General features: G+C 49.5%; 1 protein-coding gene across 1 annotated transcript in view; it reads right to left on the bottom strand.

Annotated features, from left to right (window-relative positions):
* The window catches only part of PRR5L (proline rich 5 like), a 52,582-nt gene extending 40,650 nt beyond the window's left edge, over positions 1-11,932 (bottom strand). The window contains exons 1-2 of the mRNA XM_069469827.1: positions 11,716-11,932; positions 10,264-10,344 (exon numbers count right to left, since the gene is read on the bottom strand). Of these exons, the coding sequence (XP_069325928.1) occupies positions 10,264-10,344; positions 11,716-11,879 (245 nt within the window). The 5' untranslated portion in view covers positions 11,880-11,932. The remainder of the gene's footprint in view (positions 1-10,263; positions 10,345-11,715) is intronic.
* Between the last annotated feature and the right edge of the window lie 684 nt (positions 11,933-12,616).

Raw genomic sequence — 12,616 nt, 5'->3', positions numbered from 1 at the left:
GTGGGTAGACCACAGCTGAGTAGCGCTGCAAATCTGCCATCGGTTTCTACACTCTGTGTTTACGCCGCGTGCACTGGGTTACAAGGCTTTAGAAAACCTCTCTTCTTATCTCTGCTGAACTGAGAAAAGGGGATTTTAGACACCTTTGTCCTCACACACCATCTCTAGTGGAACTTGGCAGAAGTTCCTCCACTTAAGAGTCACATTCTCCTTATACCCCCAAAAGGAAAGAACTCTCAGAGATCAGAGACCCCAATACTTAATTCTTCAAATCGTAACCATTTACTGAAAACCTGTTATGTGTTAGACGTGGCGCTGGATGCTAGAAGAAAAGGGTGAAACAGACAGAGCTCAGACAACAATTTCTTCCTGTCTGGGCCACTCTCTCGTAGGGCACGGGAGGTTTGTCTTACCCTAAAGTTGAGAGTAAACAATATTGAGACAGAGATACATAGGCCCAAATCACAGAGGGACAATTCACCCTGTAACCTCACGTACTAAGTGTACCAATTTAACTGGTAAAGGACAAGGAAGAAGAGAAAAGCAAGAGAGAGACAGCCGAATTAAACAGCCTGTGGTTTGTGGTTCCCTAGATGCAGAAAAGACGAAAATCCTAATTCCTGATACCTGGGACATACGTTCCCATGAGGCTCGGTCCTAGAATCTGGCAGCCTGCCTTCTACTTTCCGCCTCTTTCCTAGAGTTCCTTCCCTGCCAACAGCAAAGCAATTATCTACTGGAATAAAAAATAATCATCACAATAAGGAACAGTAAACAAATTGCTCCTAGGATGGAGCCTTTTTCTCTTCCAGTTAGAGTTTACTGGGCGCTTGCTGGGTGCCAGATACTATTGTCAACAACGTATGTGTTTCTCCATTCATGCCTAAAACAGAACCGAAAGGTGGTAGTAATATCCTCATTTTTTATACACAAGGAAAATGACCCCAACAAGCACAGGCCAGAGATGACAGGTGTCCTGTTGAGAGCAGGGAGTCCAGGGCTGCCTGGGTCTGACTCCCGACAGCCACTTAGTAGCTGGTGTTAGCAACAGCCTGGGCGGATTCATTGGTCCTTCACACTTTCATTTCCTCAACTAGAACTGAGGAATGAAGACGAAGAGGATACCTGCTTCACAGGATTATTGCAAGGGTCAAATGAGTTAATCCTCATCGAGTTCCGAGCACAGTGCGTGGCCCACAGCAAGGCTCAGCAAGCGTCAAGCCGCTACGATTTCACCGAGGTCTGTCGAACCCCAAAGCCCACGCTCATGAGGACTCCTCATCACCGCTTCTCAGCATCTTCTTACACATACAGCCAAACTAGCATCTCCTACACCTGGGATTGAGGACCCAGAGGAAACTCACAAAGGGGGCAGTATATTAGGGCCAGGCCCCCCTGGGTAAGAAGGTGGGAAGGTGGAAGCAGAGCTTTGGAGAAAACAGTTGCCGGTACTGGAAACTAACATGAAAGCAGCCCCCCAGCTTCAGCGGCCCCCACTCGACCTGTTTCACGTTCTGGACTTCGGGGCCTAGGTTTTGTTTCAAAATAGAATTCTCCTGCTAACAACCACCACCACCAAGCCATTGAGCTAAGAGGAGGAAGCTGGGGAGACGAGAGTAATGGGAAGGGAAGAGTTACGTGGGACCGGGCCAAAACGGGAAACAGAGCATGAAGTTCAATCACAAGCCAAAAGGAGCCATAATAGGGAAAAAAAAAAAATGGGGAACCATTCACTGGTCTATATTATCTCACCCCTTCTCCCTCCCAGGCTGACCAGCTGAGACACCACCCCAGTTGACAGGATTTCCTGTTATTACACAGACCTGCTATCTTACTCCTCACCATCTTGTTAACTCAACTTCCCACTTCTGTGGGTTTAAAGGTAAATAAAGGAGGCACTGCCAGAGCTGAATTCTAGCCGGTGGAGGGACTCAGGGATGGCAGGACGGCGGGACGGCGGGACGGCGGGACGGCAGGATGGCAGGCAGAGCGGGCGAGGGCAGACGTGACAGGGAGAAACCACCTCGGATCCGAGGCACAATCTCCCCCGCACACAGGGAAAGACCCAAGGCAGCAAAAGCCCTCTCTCTGCCCCAGGCTCTTCCCAGGCGAGGTTAAAGAGCATGAGGCAGCTTGCAGACAAGCGCTGCGGTGTAGCCAGGGTGCGTCCAGACACCACATCCGTTGTTAAATATTTCTGTGCCATCTGGCTAATAGGGGCTGCCCCAAGCACCCAAGTATCCCAACCCGGTTCCTTTGCGAGATCCACCCAGACCACGTCAAGATCCAGGAATAGCAGCCCCCCGGGGTCCTGTGCCCAGCGCTGTAGCCAGTCAGTGCCCACCCAGCCTGACTGTTAGATTCTCTGAAGATGCCCACCTCGTTGCTGCAAGAGGACGTATTTCAAGGAGGCAGCATATTTTAAGCAGTGACCTATGCAAAGACCCCTCTCCTCCCCTGATCCATTCCACGGGGGCCCACCGGAGGTGGTGTCCACGACTTAGGACATGCTAGTACTAACACCTTCCTGTTGTCTGCACTCTAGTGGGTGGCCGTGGGGACGGTGAGAAACACAAAGGAGACTGACAAAGAGCATTTATTGAGCTCCTAATTAGGTGGCATGCACTATGCTATGCCATTTGCATGCAGCATTGTGGATGGAACCTGATGTGCAGAGCCTTGCCCGGGGCCATACACGGGTGGATCCCGACTCAGAGGCCCGCCTGAACCTCAGGCAGTGCTGCCTCCCAAGCCACAGGTGAGGAAGGGAAGCAGGTGAATTTCTCTAAAGCCCCAGCCAGGCCTCGCTCCCCTGGCGGGTTCCATGCCAGACCGAGGGTCCAGCATCGACAGATTGGACCTTTCCAGAGAGGCCAGACACCTGGGTGTTCAGGTGAGATGTCTAGATTTCTTTTTTTTTTTTTTTTTGACACAGAGTCTCCCTCTGTTGCCCAGGCTAGAGTGAGTGCCGTGGCATCAGCCTAGCTCACAGCAACCTCAAACTCCTGAGCTCAAGGGATCCTCCTGTCTCAGCCTCCCAAGTAGCTGGGACTACAGGCATGCACCACCATGCCCGGCTAATTTTTTCTATATATATTTTTAGCTGTCCATATAATTTCTTTCTATTTTTAGTAGAGATGGGGTCTCGCTCTTGCTCAGGCTGGTCTCGAACTCCTGAGCTCAAACGATCCGCCCCCCCTTGGCCTCCCAGAGTGCTAGGATTACAGGCGTGAGCCACCTCGCCCGGCCGAGATGTCTAGATTTCTAAACAACTTATAGGTCAAACACCATGTGGGCCATCCCCGGGGGTTTCCGATTTGCCGCTTCCCTCTAACTACCCTTCCTACCCTCCAAACCAAGTCTGTCTCTCAACCACAGCAGGCACCAGGTAGCAACACACAATCGGGCAGAGTCATCAGGGCCCAAAAGAGAAGACCTCACCTTAATCCTTCCCAAACCAGGGCTCCTCAGAAGACAATGCCTCCCTTTCCTCACGGTCTATTGGTGAACCTGTTTCAAACCTACATCTGGACAATGCCAGCTCTGTGTGCCTCTTGCAGCCTACTTACTACGTATTTAAGAACACAGGAAGGCCGGGCACGGTGGCTCACGCCTGTAATCCTAGCACTCTGGGAGGCCGAGGCGGGTGGATCGCTCAAGGTCAGGAGTTCGAGACCAGCCTGAGCAAGAGTGAGACCCCGTCTCTACTAAAAATAGAAAGAAATTATCTGGCCAACTAAAAATATATATAAAAAAAATTAGCCGGGCCTGCTGGCACATGCCTGTAGTCCCAGCTACTCGGGAGGCTGAGACAGTAGGATCGCTTAAGCCCAGGAGTTTGAGGTTGCTGTGAGCTAGGCTGACGCCACGGCACTCACTCTAGCCCAGGCAACAAAGCGAGACTCTGTCTTAAAAAAATAAATAAATTGGCCGGGCGCGGTGGCTCACGCCTGTAATCCTAGCACTCTGGGAGGCCGAGGTGGGCGGATCGTTTGAGCTCAGGAGTTCGAGACCAGCCTGAGCAAGAGCGAGACCCCACCTCTACTAAAAATAGAAAGAAATTATATGGACAGCTAAAAATATATATAGAAAAAATTAGCCGGGCATGGTGGCACATGTCTGTAGTCCCAGCTACTCGGGAGGCTGAGACAGGAGGATCGCTTGAGCTCAGGAGTTTGAGGTTGCTGTGAGCTAGGCTGATGCCACGGCACTCACTCTAGCCTGGGCAACAGAGTGAGACTCTGTCTCAAAAAAAAAAAATAAATAAATAAATAAATAAATAACACAGGAGGCTTGGGTTCAAATCCCAGCTCAGGCACTTAGTCCATAGGTGACTCTGGGTGAGTTATTCTACCTCCCTGGGTCTGTACTTCTTCCTTGTAAGACAGGGACATAGTACCTATCTCACAGGAGTGTGGGGAGTTTTGAAAGAGTTCACATACATAAAGCACTTAGAACAGTGGTCCCCAACCTTTTTGACACCTGAGACCGGTTTCACGGAAGACAATTTTTCCACGGACAGGAGTGGAGGAACTGGGGGCGGAGATCTGACAGGAGGTGGAGCTCAGGCTGTGATGAGAGCGATGGGGAGCAGCTGTAAACACAGATGAAGCCTTGCTTGCTCGCCCGCTGCTCACCTCCTGCTGTACGGCCGCTGGGGACTGCAGCTTAGAACAGAGCCTTGCACACACTAAACGCTAAGCAAGTGTCTGCTATAGTCATAACCTCATGGAATGGGGCCTCAGACAGGTCTACTCCCCCAGCCTGTGCGCTGGACCCAGGCGCCCCTTCTCACCTCCTTCCAGATCTTCCCCCAGCTGTGGGTCCCACTGCAGTCGGCAGACTCCGTGAAAGAGGTGGAAAAATCCGAGGTGGATTTCCCTGCGGGGTCGGAGCAGCCAACTGAGTCAGAAGGAGGACATTTCAACTCAGACCTGTCAGAGATCAAGCACAATTCTTGGAACCTCCCCTTTCCTTGAAAATCTCTGGGGTTTCCTTCACAACGCCTCCTCCCTCCCGGCAAGAACAGAAGGTTGGAGAGAGAAGGAAAATGCGTTTCCTGCCTCGGGCCAGCTGCAGATAACTCATGTCTGGCTTCCGGAAACCTCATCTCTGAGCATTTATTTCTGCAGAGAAACAAGTCCTCCCAGGGAGTCGGAGGGGTGGGAGGGGGTGGGAGGGCATGAAGAGAGTGGTGACAGGCAAGTTCTATCCTCAGCTGCCCTTTCCACCTGCTCCCCGCTTGTTCCCCTTTCACATTCCAACTTAGATATCATTTTGTCTTGAATCTAATTATGTGCCTCTCCCCAACACAGCCCCAGGACTCTAGATTCTGCTATCACCCCACTAAAAACATCATGTGATAACTGCCGGCTTAGGTCCCCTCTCTCACCCTGCTGTAAGCTCCCCAAGAGCAAGAACCAGCTACCTCAGGGGCCACTCCAGAACCCAGCCCAGTACGCGGCAGGGCAGCCCACAAACATTCGTTGTATAAATAAAACAATCAGTGACGCCTCCTTAGACATGTAACACCCCAACCCATCTAAGACTAAAAGCACTTTTAAGAACCTACTGTGTATAGGTTCTTACAAGAACCAGTAAACACAAACCTTGGGGGTATTTTCCCCCCACAGTTTTCTAACTCTTCTTGGTCACATAAAATCAGTAGGACAGTTGGCTGAGAGGACTGTTTAGGAAGAGTGTGCCCCTGGGGCAGAGAGCTTTGCCACTCTTGTTCTTGGAAGGGCTCATGAAACCTAAACCTCTAACCAAACTCATCCCCACTGCCAAAATGCTGCCACGTCAGGGGTGAGGCTGGAGAGGGGCGTTGAAAACCACATCAGTGACCCATAGAGAAACAAGAAGGCTCCCAGGATCAACCCAAGCTATGGGGGATGGAAATTTGGGGGTGCCAGAATTATAGATTGTGTGATGATTGGGGTATTTAGCCATCGTATATCTACTCCGAAAAGTCACTGTCTTGCCTTTGGGGATATAACAATGTACAAGCTCTGCTTTCTAAAGCAGTTTCATTAGAAAATATCCTTATTTATGGTTTTCATATCAATAGATCATGTGCCCTGAGTTTTATTTGGGGGAACATTGGCCGCTATATTGAGGTGTGACATTTCTGATGGATTTACTCTTAAAGTACAGAGACAGATGTCTCTGGATCCAATACTGTGTTTCAGGACTTGGCTATCCTCAGTCCCAAGTTCTTCCTCATAGCAACCTCAAATTCTGTCTGCTAAAATTTAAACCAGAGCCCATTTTCAATGACACATTTTCAGAGAATGGGCTACTTATTTGTAATGACTGCATTACAGGACCCAGTTACATAAAATATCGACCTTCCCATTCATCTTTTGCATTGGCTAAGATTTCAATAAATTCACGTTGCCCAGGTCCACGCTAACTCCACAATTAGAAAGGTGGCCAGGGATGGCTAGGATGGGCGGCCCAGGGAAACTGATTTAGGCTTCAACACTGGACTTGGATAATCCATCAAAAAGTTTATTACCATTTGGCTTGAGTAGAATGAAGAACTGAGAAAGTCATTTCCTCTTGCTCTTTCCTCTGTGGAAAGGAGAAACAGCTGGCTCTCCTTGTAAGAACTTAGCCTCACCCAAACTTCAATTCCAAGCACACTCTTTGAGGAGCCGGTCCCAGACTCTCCAGGTCAGAGTGAGCTCACCCCATCCGAACTGCTGGAAAAGTCTTTATACAGTGCTGTGCATGGAGCAATTCATCACACCGCTCTGTGCTCTCATGCGCAATACTCACCCTCATTTATCACTTTATTATTCCTAAATGTTCCCAGTGATAAGAATAATGGCTAAGAGTTATTAAACATTTATTATACACCAGATCCTCTCCTAAGGATGCTTTTAGCATTATCCCAATCCTCCGAACCACCCTGAGGTTGGTGCTATTATTATTGCCTTCATTTTATAAAAGAAAAAACAGATTTAGAAAGATGAAGTAACTGGCCCAAGGTCACACGCTGGCCTAATCTTGATCCCCAGTCTCTGAATCCAAGAAGCTATTCTGTTAAGTTAAAAAATTCTATTGAACCTAGCACAGATCTTCTTGTAAACAGGACTGTCACAACTGATTGAAAGATGGGCCCGAGAACAACATAGCCTTCTCTCCTTCCATATCTTCTTTCTAGCGTTCCTACCATCCTGTGCCCCCTTCAGCCCGTGCCCCACTGGTCGTGCCCCAACCCTGTTGAGTTGATGTATCCATTCCGCAAACAAGTCTTCCAAAAGGAAAATCAAAACCCAAGGGTCTATTCGAATGTAACCAGAAAGCAGCGTGTCCATCTCAGTGTTTTAAATTCTGAAATAAGGGCAGCTGTGTTTGTTTCCACATAGGAACTTGCAGCTGGGGGAGCACGTGCAAGTCACCTGGCTTTATTCAGCTTGGGATGTCCAGGTCACACCAATGCCTGGGACGCGCTTCAAGCTCTCGGCGATACCCCGAGTCTGATGTGAAAACTGATCTCCATTCTAGCCACTGTATTAGAGACCAGAAGACAGAGGTGCAGAAACATGGGGAGTGAAAGCTCTGGTTTTCTTAAAGCTTTGGTTTATTCTGGGCTCAAGTCACATCTGAGCAAATAGTTTCAAGCCCCCATTGTATGCATTTCCCACCAGTCTGAAAAAATCACTCAAAACAGAGAGGAACCTCTAGTGGCACCCCTAACCCTAACGCCAGAGAGGGGGGCTGGGGGAGTGCCGTGCTCCTCAGGTGGCGTGTCAATCACAGGACATGATCAGAGATGGCCCACAGAGGCCTCGGGACAGGAATGATGACAGAAGAAAAGATCAGGAACCATCAGCTTAACCCTTCTCCCAACACAAAACTTCTCTCTCGGACGTTACAATATAGTGCAAAGAACAAAGGTTTTGCTGTGTGTCCCCACAAATTCATATGTTGAAGCCTTAGCCCCCATATGGTGAGATCTGGAGATGGGGCCTTTGGGAGACGATTAGGGTCAGATGAGGTCATGAGGGTAGGGCCTTCATGATGAGATTCGTGTCCTCAAAAGAAGGGACACCAGAGATCTTGCTCTCCCCCTCGCACACACAAAGAGGTCAAAGTGAGCACACACTGAGATGGTGGCCACCTACAAGCCAGGAAGAGGGCCCTCACCAGAAACTGAGTCGGCCAGCACCTTGATCTTGGACTTCCTAGTCTCCAGAACATTGAGAAATAAATTTCTGTTGTTTAAGCCACCAAGTCTATGGTATTTGTTATGGCAGCCCACGCCGACTAATACCAGATGTCTAGGTCAGAGAGGAGTTCAAATCCTGACTCCACTGTTCACAGCTGTCTGACCTTGGACCAGTTACATAGTTTCTCTTATCCACAATTTTCTCCCCTGTCAACCACTCCTAACAAAGGGCTGTGAGGAGGGTTGAACGTATCGATGCACAGAGAAGGTGCCTAGCACTGTCAGGACTCACCCCCCAGCAGCCATGGCTCCCCACGCATGCGACGGCTGGCCCCTTAAGGGGTAGCTTGCTGCCCACATTCAGTCCACAGATGTGTTTTGTTTGGCCTGCACCAATGTTTGGGGAAATTTGGATTATTTACCAACATTTGAAAGTCAGGAAATCTCACATAAAAATCTCAATTTCCGGCTCTTCTAGAGAAATAAGACCATATATCACTGCACCTGTGTTCTGCCGAGGTAATCCCCTTTCGATACACGGTGAGATTTCACCTCTGGGCACCCAGGCCAGCTTCACCCATTTAGAAGGCCTGCCTGGCACCTAAAGGCTTCTGAGTTAGCAGCCCCGGGGCTAACAGGGCTGGTGACATCTGGCTTGGCTTCTACTTTTCCAAGCTGCCCACAAACAGAGCTTTTAAGTACAATTTCAGGATCAGCCTCCCGAAGTGAGGAACAATGAGCACGTTCCTGAGTTGCTGCTTTATTTATTTACACTTCTATTGTGAGCTAAAGAACTTCATGGAAAGGCCAGGATCTTAGTTTTATAGTTCTTACAGGAAAACTGAGCTCTTGCAACCTGGGGGTTGGCTGACCCAGCTTTGGCCCCATCACTCAACTTCTTGGGGCATCGGTTTCCTCCTCTGTAAAATCAGCCTTTGGGCTAGATAATCGCTTTTGTCTCTTTCCATATTTATGTAAGTTTGATGTGAAATTCAAGCACATGGGTAGAAATTTAACACAACTCTGTTTACTTATGAGCTCTAAAGGTTTTAATGGAAGCAAAGCTCTTAAAACACCTCATTTACTCTTAACACGGGCCTTAACTAAATGTAAACAGGACCCAAATAATGGCCTTGTTTATTGTTCTGCCCACTCCAGGGCTGGGTCTGTAGCCTTGATGTTCTGCACTGAACACACCCGGAGAGGAATGAATGCCAGGGCGTTCAAAGTTCTGATGGTTCAACCTCCTACCCCTAGGAGATTCTGGTGCTCAGGGACCTGCCTGACTTTCCACCTTCATTTCACCAAAACACAAACCCAACCACATCCCTATGCTCCTGGGCGGGCCTTCTTTTGGTTCCTTGTTCATTGCAACCACAGGACCTTTGCACAAGCAGTTTCTATCACCTGGAGCCCTCTTCACCTAGTTAATTCCCACTGACACTTCAGATCACAGCACCAGCATCATATCCGCCATTCCTGGCCTCCCTGGCAAGATCAAGTCATACTAACACATGCTTTCATCCCATCAACTGTGTTGTAGCAGCCGTCACAGTTGAATTTTACATTTACATGCGTGACTAAGTGACTAGTGACTATCTTCCCAATGAAAATAAATTCCAAGAGGGCAGGTTCCACTTCTGTCTTTGCTCCTTGTTGTCTCTCTGGTGCCTAGCCAACAGGGAGACACTCAAACATTTGTTGGTAAACCACTTAGTAAAAGTATAGCAGTAAAATCCCAAGCATTCTGGTTCCGACCACTAAACCACATGGCCTGATATGGTGCCTAATGATTAAGCAGAGCACAACAGATGTTTACAGAATAAATGACAGCTACCATCTATCAACTCTCTATCCCTCACCCCCTAAAACACACTATATACATGAACAAATGGATGAACTGTCTCTGGATCAGAAGTCAACAGCCATAAGAGCAACATAAAAGCTGACAGAAAAAGCAACAAGAACCCAGCAGGAAAAACAGAACATTACAAAACTTGAGGTAAGGCTCCTGGTGGGGTAGCCCCTCTGCCTCAGCTCAAGCCCACAGGGGGACACAGCACCAGACCTGGCCTGCCACATACCTGATGTTTTCGTTCAGTGCATAGAGCTCGTTGCTTTGCAAGCCACCCCCTTTGAAAACGTTGATCACAGCGGTCTGGACGCTGCAGGGAAACAGAGAAAACCTGGTTAGCGAATCTGCCTTCAGGGCCATTTCAACAAGCAGCTCAGGGCCAAAGGCGAGTGGAAGGGCCAGGAAACCCATGGCACGAACACAGCCACGTTCTCCAGGCCCGGAGTCTACCATTTCCTTCTCAGCGTCCTTGGAGAGGAAGGAAGACGAGCTCAAAGGACTCCAAAGTGGCCCCCGCTTTCTCGAAGGCGGGCAGGTCTTCCTCCCTCGCCTCCCTGGCAGCCCCGCTGGTGCGCGGTGACAATAAAGGGCAGGCCTTGGGATCTGCTCTCAGGAAACTGCGTGCCTGGCACCACTGGGCCTGGAAGAATCCGAAGTGGCACTGACTACAAGCAGGAGCTGCCCTGCGTGGGGCTTTCTCCTGGGAGGTCACTGCCTTCACAGGGCAGCTTGGTGGCCTGGCGCGAACACGAAATGATAGTTCCTTGCCTTTTTAATAACACTTTCCTTGGCCTGTTTCCTTTTTGGTTTCCTTTACATGCCACTTCCATTCCCACTCCTGTGCAGTGTATAGCCAGTAAGAGTTAGTCCCTCGAGGGGCCACAGGGCTTAAGGCCACAGGCTCTGGGACCCCAGCCCAACCTTTCAGCAAAACAGCTGCTCACAATCCTGCCTCTATACGGGGCCCTGGGCCTTTTCTTTAAAGAACAAGAATCCATTTAATACCAAAACGTTTCAGAGTTCCCGCTCCATCCCCATCATCGGAGTTGTGGTTTCTGTGTCCAATCATTGAAAAAACCCAAACTGACCCAAACGACAAAGAATTCAGTCATGCTTTAAAATAATGATGCACGTAATTCATCCAAAGAGTATCTGCATAGATTTTAAAAATGGTAGCCCACAAAAGCGTAAGGCATAGAACTGATTCAGTCTCCACGCACTGCCTGGTGCTGGAAAGGTGGGCTAGACACCTACCAAAACTCCCAAGCACCTGTGGCTCACAGGTACTGATAATCTTCGGTTTACGCCACTCAATTTAACTCTTCATAGATATATGTCTTCTCTTCCCAAATGGGAAGGAGGTAACTTACACGAGCCCACCTTCGGATACTCTGAGAGTGTGGGGTGTGACTCATGAGCATGAACAGTAACTGCAAATTCCAATCCAACTGGTTAACTGACTCTGACAGGCCAGAGGCTCCCAGTGATCTACTTTTCTGCTAAGCTAATGGACACAACTGGACGTAAGAACTTGCTCTCAATGTCATTTGCCCCTATAATCACGGCCTTCCAGAGGCAGAGATCCCAGGGGCGGCGGCAGCTCAGCCAGTGCCCAGATGTCCCCCCTCACCCTGCCTTGGCCCTTGGCAGCCCTCCGCCCCACACTGGCCGCCCCCTTTACCTGTTCCAGGCCGAGCTGGAGCTCAGCTGCAGAGCCTGCCGGGTGGCTTGGAACCGGGGCAGGTCGCTGAGCACCGGGGAGCTCATGAAGCGTGGTCTAGGCCTGCGGAAGGAGCCCATCTTGTGGAACTCGACGGGCAGAATGGGAGGAAAGCCACGGGTCATAAGTCCAGGTGAGGGTTCGGCTTCGCCTCTAGGACCAGAAGGTTCTGACTGCCCAGGAAAAGGGCTTCTCCCAGGGCTGCCTTCCTGCCCTCAGGCTTTCTTAAAATCACAAATGTAGCCAACACCTGAAAAGAGAGGGCAGCTTTTACTGAGAACTCCTGGTCCGAGGAGACCAAATCTTAGAGGATTTTGGCTGGGACTTTCCAGCCAAACTATCCTAAAAACAACTACAGGACCCAGCAACAGCATCCACTCCCTGAGGGTTCCCATTTGTAAGTTTTCACAGGTTTGTTTTTGATTATAACAGTGTGGTCACCCCAAAGTGGGAAGACAGTGACCATGGGACCAGGTTGAGCCCAGTCCTGTAGAAAAACGATTTTTGAGCTGTGCGTGACTCTGGTTCCCACATATACGCATCAGTTAGGACACGGCCTGGGTGCCTGAAGCCCACAACATTGTGCAGTAAGAGACGGCTTTTTCCTTTTTTCAGAGACAGGGTCTTACTATGTTGCCTAGGCTGGAGTGCAGTGCCATGATCATAGCTCACTGCAGCCTCCAACGCCTGGGCTCAAGCGATCCTCCCACCTCGGCCTCCTGAGTAGCTGGGACTACAAGCAGGCGCCACTACACCCAGCTAATTTCTTTTTATTGTTTTTCATAAAGATAGGGTCTTGCTATGTTGCTCAGGCTGGTCTCAAACTCCTGACCTCAAGTGATCCTCCTGCCTTGGCCTCCCA

Source organism: Eulemur rufifrons, chromosome 6, assembly GCF_041146395.1.
Source record: "Eulemur rufifrons isolate Redbay chromosome 6, OSU_ERuf_1, whole genome shotgun sequence".
Classification (NCBI taxonomy): Eukaryota; Metazoa; Chordata; class Mammalia; order Primates; family Lemuridae; genus Eulemur; species Eulemur rufifrons.
The sequence above is the reverse complement of the archived record's forward strand: the minus strand, read 5'-3'. Positions and strand labels throughout refer to the sequence as shown.